Below are 12,648 nucleotides of genomic sequence, written 5' to 3' on the forward strand. Positions count from 1 at the left end.
CTAGGGGCCCTAATGTGTGGTAAGTAGTTTGAAATCAAAATCTGTAAAAAATGACCTGTGAAATCCTAAAGGTGCTCTTTGGAATGTGGGCCCCTTTGCCCACCTAGGCTGCAAAAAAGTGTCACACATGTGGTATCGCCGTACTCAGGAGAAGTTGGGCAATGTGTTTTGGGGTGTCATTTTACATATACCCATGCTGGGTGAGATAAATATGTTGGTCAAATGCCAACTTTGTATAAAAAAATTGGTAAAGTTGTGTTTTGCCCACATTCCAAAGAGCACCTTAGGGTGTCTACTTTCCGAAATGGGGCCATTTGTGGGGGTTTTCTACTGTCTGGGCATTGTAGAACCTCAGGAAACATGACAGGTGCTCAGAAAGTCAGAGCTGCTTCAAAAAGCGGAAATTCACATTTTTGTACCATAGTTTGTAAACGCTATAACTTTTACCCAAACCATTTTTTTTTTACCCAAACATTTTTTTTTTATCAGACATGTAGAACAATAAATTTTGAGAAAAATTTATATATGGATGTCGTTTTTTTTTGCTAAATTTTACAACTGAAAGTGAAAAATGTAATTTTTTTGCAAAAAAATCGTTAAATTTCGATTAATAACAAAAAAAGTAAAAATGTCAACAGCAATGAAATACCACCAAATGAAACCTCTATTAGTGAGAAGAAAAGGAGGTAAAATTCATTTGGGTGGTAGGGTTGCATGACCGAGCAATAAATGATGAAAGTAGTGTAGGTCAGAAGTGTAAAAAGTGGCCTGGTCATTAAGGGTGTTTAAGCTAGGGGGGCTGAGGTGGTTAATATAGGGATTACAGTAGTTGCTCACTTATTTCCGGCGGGGAAATTAAAGGCCTTTGCTCAAATTCAGTTGGAAGAAGATATCACTTTTATGGCTCAGTTCAGCTACGCACAAGTGGTACATGCAGCCTTTATTCACGATTAATAAGAATTTATTATTAGTTTAAGACCAAACATTTTTAGACTTTTGTTTTTCCTATTTGGGTATGAACATTAAAATATCACAAATCTATGCTAGGCTACAAATAGAGATAGGTCGATGCACAAAGTTTAAGAGTGAAAGAAAATGGAATCAGGAATTAGGTGACACGGTTTGTAACTGGGCAAGGGTATATAAAAATATTCAAGGAGTTTTGGTGGCTAATCAACATAGGTTAATCCAATTTAAAATTGTACATAGGTTATATTATACCCCTAATTTTCTGGCCAAATTATATCATGACACGGGGGGAAAAAATTCCTGTAGGAAGTGTGGGAGCGAACATGCAGGATTTTTACACCTGTTATGGAGCTGTCCCAGTATTCAGAGATATTGGCAGCCCATTTTTGAAAGTCTGGGAATTATTGGTAAATTAACAGAAGACCCTTCATTTGAGTTTGTGGTTTTTGGGCTTGTACCAAGTGATATCAATGTTAAAATACCGTCTTCCTTATTACAACTATGGATGAAGGGATTGATGATTGCTAAGGTATTGATTATTCAGAAATGGGGATCTGGAAACGTTCCGACATATGCCGAATGGAAAAACTATACGATTAGAATAAAACATTATGAACAGTGGATGTTTAGGTATAAGGCAGAGGCATAAATGTGAGTTAGTCTGGGCTAACTGGGCTGAACACTTATAATTATGATTCCTGAAAGGTCTCCTAGGTGCAGGTGGGGAGCTCTGAAGTCCCAGCGCGGTCAGCCGGGTAGGGGTGTGGGTGGTTTGGGGGGGGGGGGGTAGGGAATGGGGAGCATAGAGTATTTACTGTTCCTTTTGGAAGGTGAAGAGGAGGGTAGAGGCAGAATATATATAGGATGTCTTTTTGGTTTTGATATGTAACTCCTTATCATATGCGCTTTTATCCTCCTTTTTGTAATTCTGTAAAGATTTTATGCTTTAATAAAAATGTTTAAAAAAATAAAATGTATATTTGAGTGGCATGTGTGCAGAGGGGGGAGGGGAGGACGCGATCCTGAATCCTTGCCCAGGTGCAGGAAAGCCTAGCTACCCCACTGACTCCTAAGCCCAGAATGAGGAATGATATCTAATATTTAAAGCTGAGTGTATGTATGTGGGTATGTATGTACAGTATGTATGTCCGCTAAAGTAATCCTCACCGTCGCATTTACAATCACGAAATTTGGCACACAGGTACATCATGTGTGCGGGAAGGTTTTACACTGGATCTCAGCTACCTAGCACGTACTGTTCCAGAGATATTCCCAAAAAATGCATTAGCCAATAGAAGCCTGGTCACATGACCCTTATCAGCCAATAGAAGCTCGTAGGCTCTTAGTCTCTACATACACACAGTTTTACACCAGGTTTCCATAACAGGTTTTCCATTTTTCTTCACTGCTGTAGGTCAGTTTTAAAGGGGCAGGGCGCTGTGGATGACAGTGTTAAGGGGGCGGAGTGCTGTGGAGTTCACAGTTCAGGGGCAGGTAGGGTGGCCATTCAGGCCAATCTCAAAAGATGGACTTAAAAACGCTGCCCCCGGTCCTGCTAGGCCACGCCCCTTCCCACTCCGCAGCCGACGGGGATTGAAAAAATAAAGGTAAAAATCAACTTCTGCCACAATGTGTCCACCCACCCCTCCTACATCACATTCAAGCCATAACTCTGCACCCCTCCCCTTTCCCTGCTCCCAGCATGAGGGCGGGCTTGGGCACTAGCAGGAGGCGTGCCTTGGCTCCTTCCTGCAAGAGTGACGCCTCTCTGGGCACCTTACTGGCTCATTTGCATACCAAATAAACTGGATTTTCAGAAGATAGAAAACATCTATTGCTGAAACAAAGGCACATCTAGAAATAAGGTACTAAGTGATATTAGGCTATGGCTTTACTTTAATGGCGATTATCCTGGTGACAGATTTCCTTTAACCTGTTCCGGACATAGGGCGTACCGGTACGCCCTGATTTCCCGATCGTTAAGGATACAGGGCGTACCGGTACGCCCTATGTATTTCCGATTACCGCCGCTCGGCGGGCGGTGATCGGAACCCGGTGCCTGCTCAAATCATTGAGCAGGCACCTTGGCTAAATGCAAGGGGGGGGTCCTGTGACCCCCCCCATGTAGGTGATCGCAGCAAACCGCAGGTCAATTCAGACCTGCGGTTTGATGCGTTTCCGGGTTATTCGGGTCTCTGAGGACCCGACAACCCGGAACAGGATGGTGATCGGTAGTGTGATAATACACCACCAATCACCATCCTTAGATCCTGAGAGGTGGGATCTCTCTCAGGATCGCTCTCATTGGTGGGCTGGGCGGGCGGTTTTATTCAAATTATCGCAGCGCTCCTCTCCTTCTCCTTTACAGTCCGGAGCCCGAGGAGCCAGCACCCCCCATCTGTTCAGAGCCCAGGATCCAGCATCCCATCTGTGCCCCAGCACCCCCAGGTATTTAGGGAAAGGCTAGGGACAAGTTAGATTAGGCAGGGAAATTTAGGATAAGTTAGTTGAAGAAAAAAAAAAAAAAAGTTTTGGTTGCATCACCCTAAATTGGGTGTCTGGGGTCCACAGCACAGCTGTGTGACCCTAGACCCAACAGGGGTGCTGCAGCTTGCCCCCCCCCCCCACAACTTTTTTGGGGTGCAGGCATTTTTTTTTTTTTTTGTGCGTGCGCTGACTGTGGCCAGCACTCTTAGCGCCGGCCACTGTTAGCGCATCGCACACCCCACCCTGATTTAGGGTGAGTTCACAAACACCCGTGCCCCCACACACACGCACACCAAATAAAGATTTACACGCACGCACACACACACACACGCAGACACGCACTCCTTTATGGCCCGCCGGATATTCTCGGCCGAGGAGGCATACACCCAGCTTGCCTCCGAGTCTCAGTGAGGACGAGGATGACCCCACTTTCCTGTTGTCATCCGCGTCCTTATCTAGCGATGATGATGAGCCCCCAAGGCGGCGGAGACGCCGCCAGGCGGAGCAAGGGGACCGCCATGCTAGGGACCCTGTGGCCCACCCTAGTATGAGCAGCTCTGGGGCTCGTACTAGTTTTCCGGCCCACCAGTTAAATCCACCGGAGCCCCCTGCCGGTGAACTTGTCTGCTGTACCCCAGAGCGTTATGAGCCCGTGATTCCTGATTTTGAAGGCCAACCAGGAATCCAGATTTCCACAGTGGGCTTCACTAACTGTGACTTTTAGTCTTTTTTTCAGTGACCACTTTGTAAATCTAATGGTGGAGCAAACAAACCTGTACGCCCAATAGTTTGTTGCTCAACACCCGGGCTCCTTTTTGGCTAGGCCCGATGGCTGAATGCCGGTCAGTGCAGCCGAGATGAGGACATTTTGGGGCCTAGTGCTGCATATGGGCCTAGTCAAGAAACCTAGTGTCAGGCATTACTGGAGTGGGGACGTCCTCTACCAGACACCCCGGTTTGAGGCCATCCGGAAATGCCTGCACTATAATGTAGCATGACCCCCCCCCCCATGATCTTGCCTATGACCGCTGTACAAAATCAGGCCGGTCATCGATCACTTTGGGGCCAAATTTGTACAGGCCTATGTACCTGGAAGGGAGGTCGTGGTTGATGAGTCTCTCATTGCGTTCAAGGGGAGACTCCTTTTCCGCCAGTATGTTCCCTCTAAGCGGGCGAGGTATGGCGTGAAGCTGTACAAACTTTGTGAGAGTACCTCAGGGTACACTTACAAGTTTTGTGTGTACGAGGGGCGAGATTCCCGTATTCAACCCCCAGAATGTCCCCCCACTCTGGGTGTTAGTGGGAAACTTGTGTGGGACCTTATGTAGCCACTGCTAGATAAGGGTTACCACTTGTACGTGGATAACTTTTATACTAGTATCCCCTTGTTCCAGTCCCTCGCCGCCAGATCCACATCCGCTTGTGGGACCATGCGGAAAAATCGACGCGGCCTCCCTGCCTACCCCCTCCAGGTACCTATCCCCAGGGGTGAGACCCGTGCCCTTACCACTGGAAACCTGTTGCTGGTCAGATATAAGGACAAGAGGGATGTCCTTGTACTGTCCACCATTCATGGTAACGGTATCACACCTGTCCCTGTGCGAGGTACCGCAGCAACGGTCCTCAAGCCCGATTGTATCGTCGACTACAATCGGTATATGGGAGGAGTTGATCTCTCTGATCAAGTCCTCAAGCCATATAACGCCATGCGCAAAACCCGGGCATGGTACAAAAAAGTTGCGGTCTACTTGGTACAGGTTGCCTTGTACAACTCTTTTGTCCTGTCCCGGAGCGCTGGCAACACAGGGACATTCCTTCAGTTCTATGAGGCAGTCCTCAAGGCCCTGATCTTTTCTGACCGGGAAAGAGCAGGCCGGAGTACCTAGAGAACTGTAGGCGCCCGGATCGTCCCTGGCCAAGACTTTCCAGGTGTGGAAAGAAGGGACGGACCCAAAAAAAAGGGCAGAGTGTGTCACAGGAGGGGGATATGGAAGGACACCACTACTCAATGTGACACGTGCCCCGATCATCCGGGCCTCTGCATTATTGGTTGCTTCAGGGAGTACCACACTTCCATGGAGTACTAAATTTAATCCCAATTTAGCCACTGACAATCGGATAAAAAACTGGTTCTCAGACTTGAGACACTAAAACAAAAAAAAGGGTTTTCAAAAATATTATTTAGTAAAACTAAAATAAATAAAAAAAACATATTAGGTATCGCTGCGTCCGTAATAATTTGCTATATAAAAATACCCCCCTAACCCCTCAGATGAACACGGTCAAAAAAATAAAATAAAAATGGTGCAAAAAAATGTTTTTTTTTGTCACCTTACATCACAAAAATTGTAATAGCAAGCGATCAAAAGTCATATGCCCCCCAACATAGTGCCAGTAAACCCGTCCTCTCATCCCGCAAAAAATGAGCCCCTACCTAAGATAATCGGCTAAAAACGAAAAAAAAAATGACTCAGACAATGGAGATACTAAAATGTTTTTTTTTTTTTTATATATAAAAAGATAATATAGTGTAAAACATAATTTCTTTTAAAAAAAGTAGACATATTAGGTATCGCCGCGTCCGTAAGAATCTACTCTATAAAAATACCCCCCTAACCCCTCAGATGAACACGGTAAAAAAAAAGGTATTTTTTTGTCACCTTACATCACAAAAATTGTAATAGCAAGCGATCAAAAAGTCATATGCCCCCCAAAATAGTTCCAATAAAACCGTCCTCTCATCCCGCAAAAAATTAGCTCCTACCTAAGATAATCGGGTAATAAAAATATATATATGACTCAGACTATGGAGATACAAATTTATTTTTTATAGTGTAATATAGATAATATAGTGTAAAACATAATAAAATTAAAAAAAGTAGATATATTAGGTATTGCCGCGTCCGTAAGAATCTGCTCTATCAAAATACCCCCCCAACCCCTCAGGTGAACACGGTAAAAAAAAAAAAAAAAAACGGTGCCAAAAAATTTCCATTTAAATCAGTTTTTTTCCAATAACAAAGTAATGGTTAACAGCCAAACAAAACATAATATTTATTACCCTCATACAGCAGTTTACAGAAACACCCCATATGTGGTCGTAAACTGCTGTATGACAAACGGAAGGGCGCAAAAAGAAAGGAACGCCGTATGGTTTCTGGAAGGCAGATTTTGATGGTCTTTTTTTTTTTGGCACCATGTCCCATTTGAAGCCCCCCTGATGCACCCCTAGAGTAAAAACTCCATAAAAGCGACCCCATCTAAGAAACTACACCCCTCAAGGTATCCAAAACTGATTTTACAAACGTCGTTAACCCTTTAGGTGTTCCACAAGAGTTATAATATAGATAAACCAAAATCATATGTACCCTAAAACTAATCCCAACAAAACTGCCAGCTTATCCTGTACTTTCCAAAATGGGGTCACTTTTATGGAGTTTCTACTCTAGGGGTGCATCGGGGGGCTTCAAATGGGACATGGTGTAACTAAACCAATCCAGCAAAATCTGCCTTCCAAAAACCACACGGCGCACCTTTCCTTCTACGCCCTACTGTGTGCCCATACAGTAGTTTACGGCCACATATGGGGTGTTTCTGCAAACGAAAGAATCGGGGCAATAAATATAGCATTTTGTTTGGCTGTTAACCCTTGCTTTGTTACTGTAAAAAATGGATTAAAATGGAAAATTTGACAAAAAATTGAAATTCTCAAATTTCATCCCCATTTGCCAATAACTCTTGTGCAACACCTAAAGGGTTAACAAAGTTTGTAAAATCAGTTTTGAATACTTTGAGGGGTGTAGTTTCTAGAATGGGGTCATTTTTGGGTGGTTTCTATTATATAACCCTCACAAAGTGACTTCAGACCTGAACTGGTCCCTAAAAAGTGGGTTTTTGAAAATTTCTGAAAAATTTCAAGATTTGCTTCTAATCTTCTAAGCCTTGTAACATCCCCAAAAAATAAAATATCATTCCCAAAATGATCCAAACATGAATTAGACATATGGGGAATGTAAAGTAATAACTATTTTTGTAGGTATTACTACTATGTATTATAGAAGTAGAGAAATAGAAACTTGGAAATTTGCAATTTTTTACAAATTGTTGGTAAATTTGGTATTTTTTTTATAAATAAAAAGACATTTTTTTTACTTTATTTTACCAGTGTCATGAAGTACAATATGTGACGAAAAAACAATCTCAGAATGGCCTGGATAAGTCAAAGCGTTTTAAAGTTATCACCACTTAAATTGACACTGGTCAGATTTGCAAAAAATGGCCTGGTCCTTAAGCAGTTAAAGGGGCAGGGTGCTGTGAATGACACGGTTAAGGGAGTGGAGTGCTGTGGAGCTCACAGTTCAGGGGGCAGGTAAAAGAAGGACTTAAAAACCCCACCCCCACATCCCGCTAAGCCATGCCCCTTCCCGCTCCGCAGCTGACGGGAATTGAAAAAATGAAGGTAAAAATCAACTTCTGTCATCTGCAGGGGTGGGAGGGAGAGTGACTTTCTCCCTGCAGCTCACGCTCAGACAGCATAGTGCTGCTGTCTGAGAGTGAGCTGTTTCAAAAGGACATCTGAAAGCCAGACTGTCCTGCCTAAAACCAGACCTCTGACCACCCTAGGGCAGGCTGCTGTGGAGGTCACAATTAAGGGAACGGTCCTCTATGGAGGTCAGTATTAGGGGCAGATTGCTGTATAGGCCACTGTTAAGGGGGTGGGGTGTTGTGGAAATCACTGTTAAGGAAACTGGGTACTGTGGAGGTCACTAATAAAGGGGCAGCACTGTGCAGGTCACTGTTAAAGGGGCGGGTCGCTGTGGAGGTCACTGTTAAGGGGGCAGGGAACAGTGGAGGTCAGTGTTAAGGGGCGGGGTGCTGTAGAGTTCACTGTTAAGGGAGTGGGGTGTTGTGGAGGTCACATTTTAAGGGAACCGAGGTCTGTGGAGGTCAATGTTAAGGGGGCGGGTTATTGTGTAAATGACTGTTAAGGAGACAGGGTACTGTGGAGGTCACTAATAAAGGGGCGGTGTCACCGCCAGATCTCTGAGAAGTTCTGACAGACGTTCTTCAGTACCTCCTGCATGATGTTCTTTTGTTTTGGTTTCGTTTTGTCTTCTCTCCTCCCTCTCCCAGCTGTCATCTATTAGCAGTGATCGCCTCCCTTTATATCCCCTCCCATACTGCTTCACTTTGCGGTTTATACTACTTCCTGGATTGTGCTCACTGCTAGAAGTTGCTACTACTGGTTCCTCAGATAAGTCTATCCCTTTATTTGTGTTTTCCTGTTGGCTTGATTCTAGGTGACCCTGACTCCCTCCGTATTAAGTGTAGGGAGCCGGTGGTCGTGTCCCCTCACTGTTATAGGGTTTTCAGGTGTCACTCAGTCGAGGTACGTGGACATGCAACTTTCTATCATTGAGAACTTTGCATGGGCTGAGCAGTCAGGGAGAGCTCTAGGGCTTTAATAGGGCTCACCCTTTTGTTCCTTAGTTTGGGATCAAGTCAGTCGGATCTTTATTTGTTACTTCTTGTTTTCTGCAACACCATCCGTGACAGGCGGTCGCTGTTGAGGTCACATTTAAAGGGGAGGTCGCTGTGGATGTTACTGTTAAGGGGGCAGGCTACTGTGGAGGTCAATGTTAAAGGGGCGGGCACTGCGAAGGTTACTGTAAAGGGAGGAGGGGACTGTGGAGGCCACTATTAAAAAGGGCAGCAGGGTACTGTGAGGTCACTGTTAAGGCAGCAGGGTACTGTGAGGTCACTGTTAAGGGAGCAGGGTACCATGGCAATCATTGATAAAGGGGCAGTAGCTGTGGAGGTCTCTGTTAAGGGGCCGGGAATGGTGGAGGTCACAGTTAAGGGGACTGTAACCTATGGTCAATGTTAAGGGGCGGTTGCTGTAAAGGTCACTGTTAAGGGGGTGGGGTTCTGTGGAACTCACTGTTAAATGGGCAGGCTGCTGTGCAGTTCAAAGTTAAAGGGGTGGGCTGCTCTGGAGTTCCCATTTTAAGGAGATGCGGCACTGTGGGGGGTTTAGTGTTAAATGTGTGGGGGGCTGTGGAGGTCACTGTAGATGTCACTGTTATAGTGGATACTGTAGATATCTTTTTACGACACACACAAACATTAAATGAAATAGATGAAATCTACCCGTGCGAAGCCGGGTCCTTCAGCTGGTAAATTAATTAGATGCAAGTTTTATTGAATATTTTCCTATATAACTATATAAAAATCTGCTTAGTTTCTTGTGCTTTATAACACGGTGCCTATAGATCAGAAACCCTTTTGTCAAATACCCTATTAAGGATTTGTAAATTAATAGTTTGTACAGTCACAGAAAATAATGCACTATAATAACAGATGCAAGCATAACATATGGACTAAGCCCTCACTCTATTGATAAAATCTGAGACACTTGGTCAATACATTTTGATCAAAACATATCTAAGCCCACCTACCAAGCAACAAGGTGGTTTCAGTTCAGGCGGGTCCTACGCTAAACCTGCCTATGCCGTTATGCATTTATGTTCAGGAGCGCAGACCCCGCACATATAGTGTGTGGCTCCTAGTTACCTCCATGTGCAGCAGCCACCGGTGGGAGGAGGAGCACACACAACTAAATGTACCACCTTCTGCTAGTATTATATAAATTACATAGAGAAAGAATGGTAATGTTATTGCATTTACCCAGACATTTCCAACCAATGTTTGCCATGATGTAATAATCCCTTGGTCCACGTACTATTTTCTTAGGTTGACTAAAATATGCCAAATGATATGCATTATTTCTGCAATTTTGGAAATCTACAGTGCTCTTCCTAATTTACATTGCTTCTACCATTCTTAGTTGGTGCTATCAAGTGTGAAACATCAACCCCTTAGTTAGCTTCTTGCACCCGACTTGTCATGCTGAAGCGTCCAGTGCTCCGCATGCTAGTGTGACCAGCCCCAAGGTCATCAAAGCTGTAGACTAGCCTTTTTCTGGAGGATAGAGGTTCTATAGATGAATAAGACACTTTGCTAGTCTGCTTTCTCTTAATGACTGTCACAGGAGGTATGACAATATTGGCGAGGAGATGGCAGACTTACCTGTAGCTGACTGCACATATTCTTTACTTCATTTACTTCTTTATCGCACCGAGGAATGATTCGTATAACTTTGTCTCTGTTATAAATTAAACACAGCATGAGAAACAAAATGTGACATACGGTAGAAGGTATCATTTGAGAAGCAGTGTGGGCCTTACAGTAATAAGATCTCAGCATATCTCTCTTATAGATAATAATCTTATAGATTATTGATTCTGTTGGAAAAAAAATAATGAAAAAAAGCCTGTTCACCCAACATAGAGAGAGAAGGTCACAAGGTCTTCCGTAGTGAAGGTAGATTGAATAGCTTGATCCAATAAGGATATAAAATCCATTTTTTTTTATTGCATTGTATTAAAAATCATTCATCCTGTGGAACTTTATAGCCTAAGTGTTTCCATCAACTGCGGTCTTACTCATAGTATAGATTAGGTTTGTTGCACCATTACCATGTTAATCTGGCCATACACATTAGGCTACTTTCACACTAGCATTTTTTGCGGCTCCGTCATGGATCTGCAAAAACGCTTCCGTTACAATAATACAACCCCATGCATCCGTCATGAACGAATTCGGTTGTATTAGGTCTTATATAGCCAAGACGGATCAGTCATGAACACCATTGAAAGTCAATGGGGGACGGATCAGTTTTCTATTGTGTCAGAGAAAACGGATCCGTCCCCATTGACTTACATTGTGTGTCAGGACGCACCACATCGCGGACAGAAAAACGCTGCTTTCAGCGTTATTCTGTCCACAATGGGGACGCAACCAAAAGGAACGGAATGCATTTTGGAGCATTCCGTTTTGTTCAGTTTTGTCCCCATTGACAAAGCATTTTCTTAGGCTATTGAGATCATATGACGGATCTCAATAGTGGAAATGAAAATACTAGTGTGGAAGTAGCCTTAATCATTTGTCTCCTGAACCCCCTGAGAACCTCAGATTTGTCTGATACTCTAATGTGTATGAAGAGTTCCTGACTCTCCCCTGACAGATGATGTTGGAAGAGACAAGGATCCGGCGAAAACCTAATCTATTTGTTCTCCCAGAAGATAAGTCAGAAGTGTCTGGCAGCGGCTTTCTACGCCCTACCCATAGAATACACAGACGGGTTCGGCTGAGCGTGTATGTGTATAGAGGAGCCAGGGGGGAGTTGGGAGAGATAGTGGTCTGGCTGGCTATTGAATGAGAATGAGCAGCTTTATATATGCACATCCATATGAAGATTAAAACTGTTTACAGTGACATCAATTATTTTCGAAAAAGAAAATCTGATCAATAGTGAAACATAACATTTCTGCGTACCTGAATGTTTAATGTGAGAGTCAAACAGGCCTCTCAGTCCAACATGAGGTGTTGTATAATACCTCCTCTTGGAGAGGCGCGTACTTTTTCAGTATTCCAGGTTTTAAAAGACTGTTTTTCCTCCATGACATATAGTAAAGGGTTTGGCAACATTAGATATGTTTTCAATACTTGGATTCTGTATGTCGTTAAGATTCTCTAAGACCGTGGTTTTAATTTCCAAGATGTACAGCCTACATAAAGTTTATTGCATAACGTACACATGATTAAGTAAACTATGAATTCTGACTTGGGCTACTCTCACGTCTGCATAATAAGGTTTATTATGACCGACTTCTAAAACGCCGGCCCTAATAAATGACTCCATGTGAATGCATTGTGGTCTATGAGAAAAGCAATCTAATGATTGCTTGTTATAGATCTCTATGGGAACCATTAAAAAGTGTGAAAAAAAGTTTTTAAAAATATAAAAAATATATAAAAATTCAAATCACCCCCTTTCCTCAAAATTAAAATACATGAAATTTTTTTAAAAATAAACAACCTCAAGGGGATCACTGTGTACGAAAATGCCCATACTATTAAAATATTAAAATATTTATCCCATACGGCAAAAGCAAAACAGAAAAAAAGTCAAAATGGTTGATTTGCCGTTTTTTGGTCTCTCCCACACAAAATTAAATAAAAAGTGATCATAAAAATAAAAAAAAAGTCATACACACCCTATGGTATCAATAAAAAATATAGATTACCCCGCAAAAAATGAGCCCTCACACAGCTTCATACACATAAAAA

At 43.2% G+C, this 12,648-nt stretch overlaps 1 protein-coding gene across 1 annotated transcript in view; it reads right to left on the minus strand.

The window, feature by feature from the left end:
• Nucleotides 1-12,648, minus strand: part of CPA6 (carboxypeptidase A6) — a 241,128-nt gene that overhangs the window by 108,206 nt on the left and 120,274 nt on the right. The window contains exon 2 of the mRNA XM_040432198.1: nt 10,546-10,621. Within this exon, the coding sequence (XP_040288132.1) occupies nt 10,546-10,563 (18 nt within the window). The 5' untranslated portion in view covers nt 10,564-10,621. The remainder of the gene's footprint in view (nt 1-10,545; nt 10,622-12,648) is intronic.

This window comes from Bufo bufo, chromosome 5, assembly GCF_905171765.1.
Source record: "Bufo bufo chromosome 5, aBufBuf1.1, whole genome shotgun sequence".
NCBI lineage: Eukaryota > Metazoa > Chordata > Amphibia > Anura > Bufonidae > Bufo > Bufo bufo.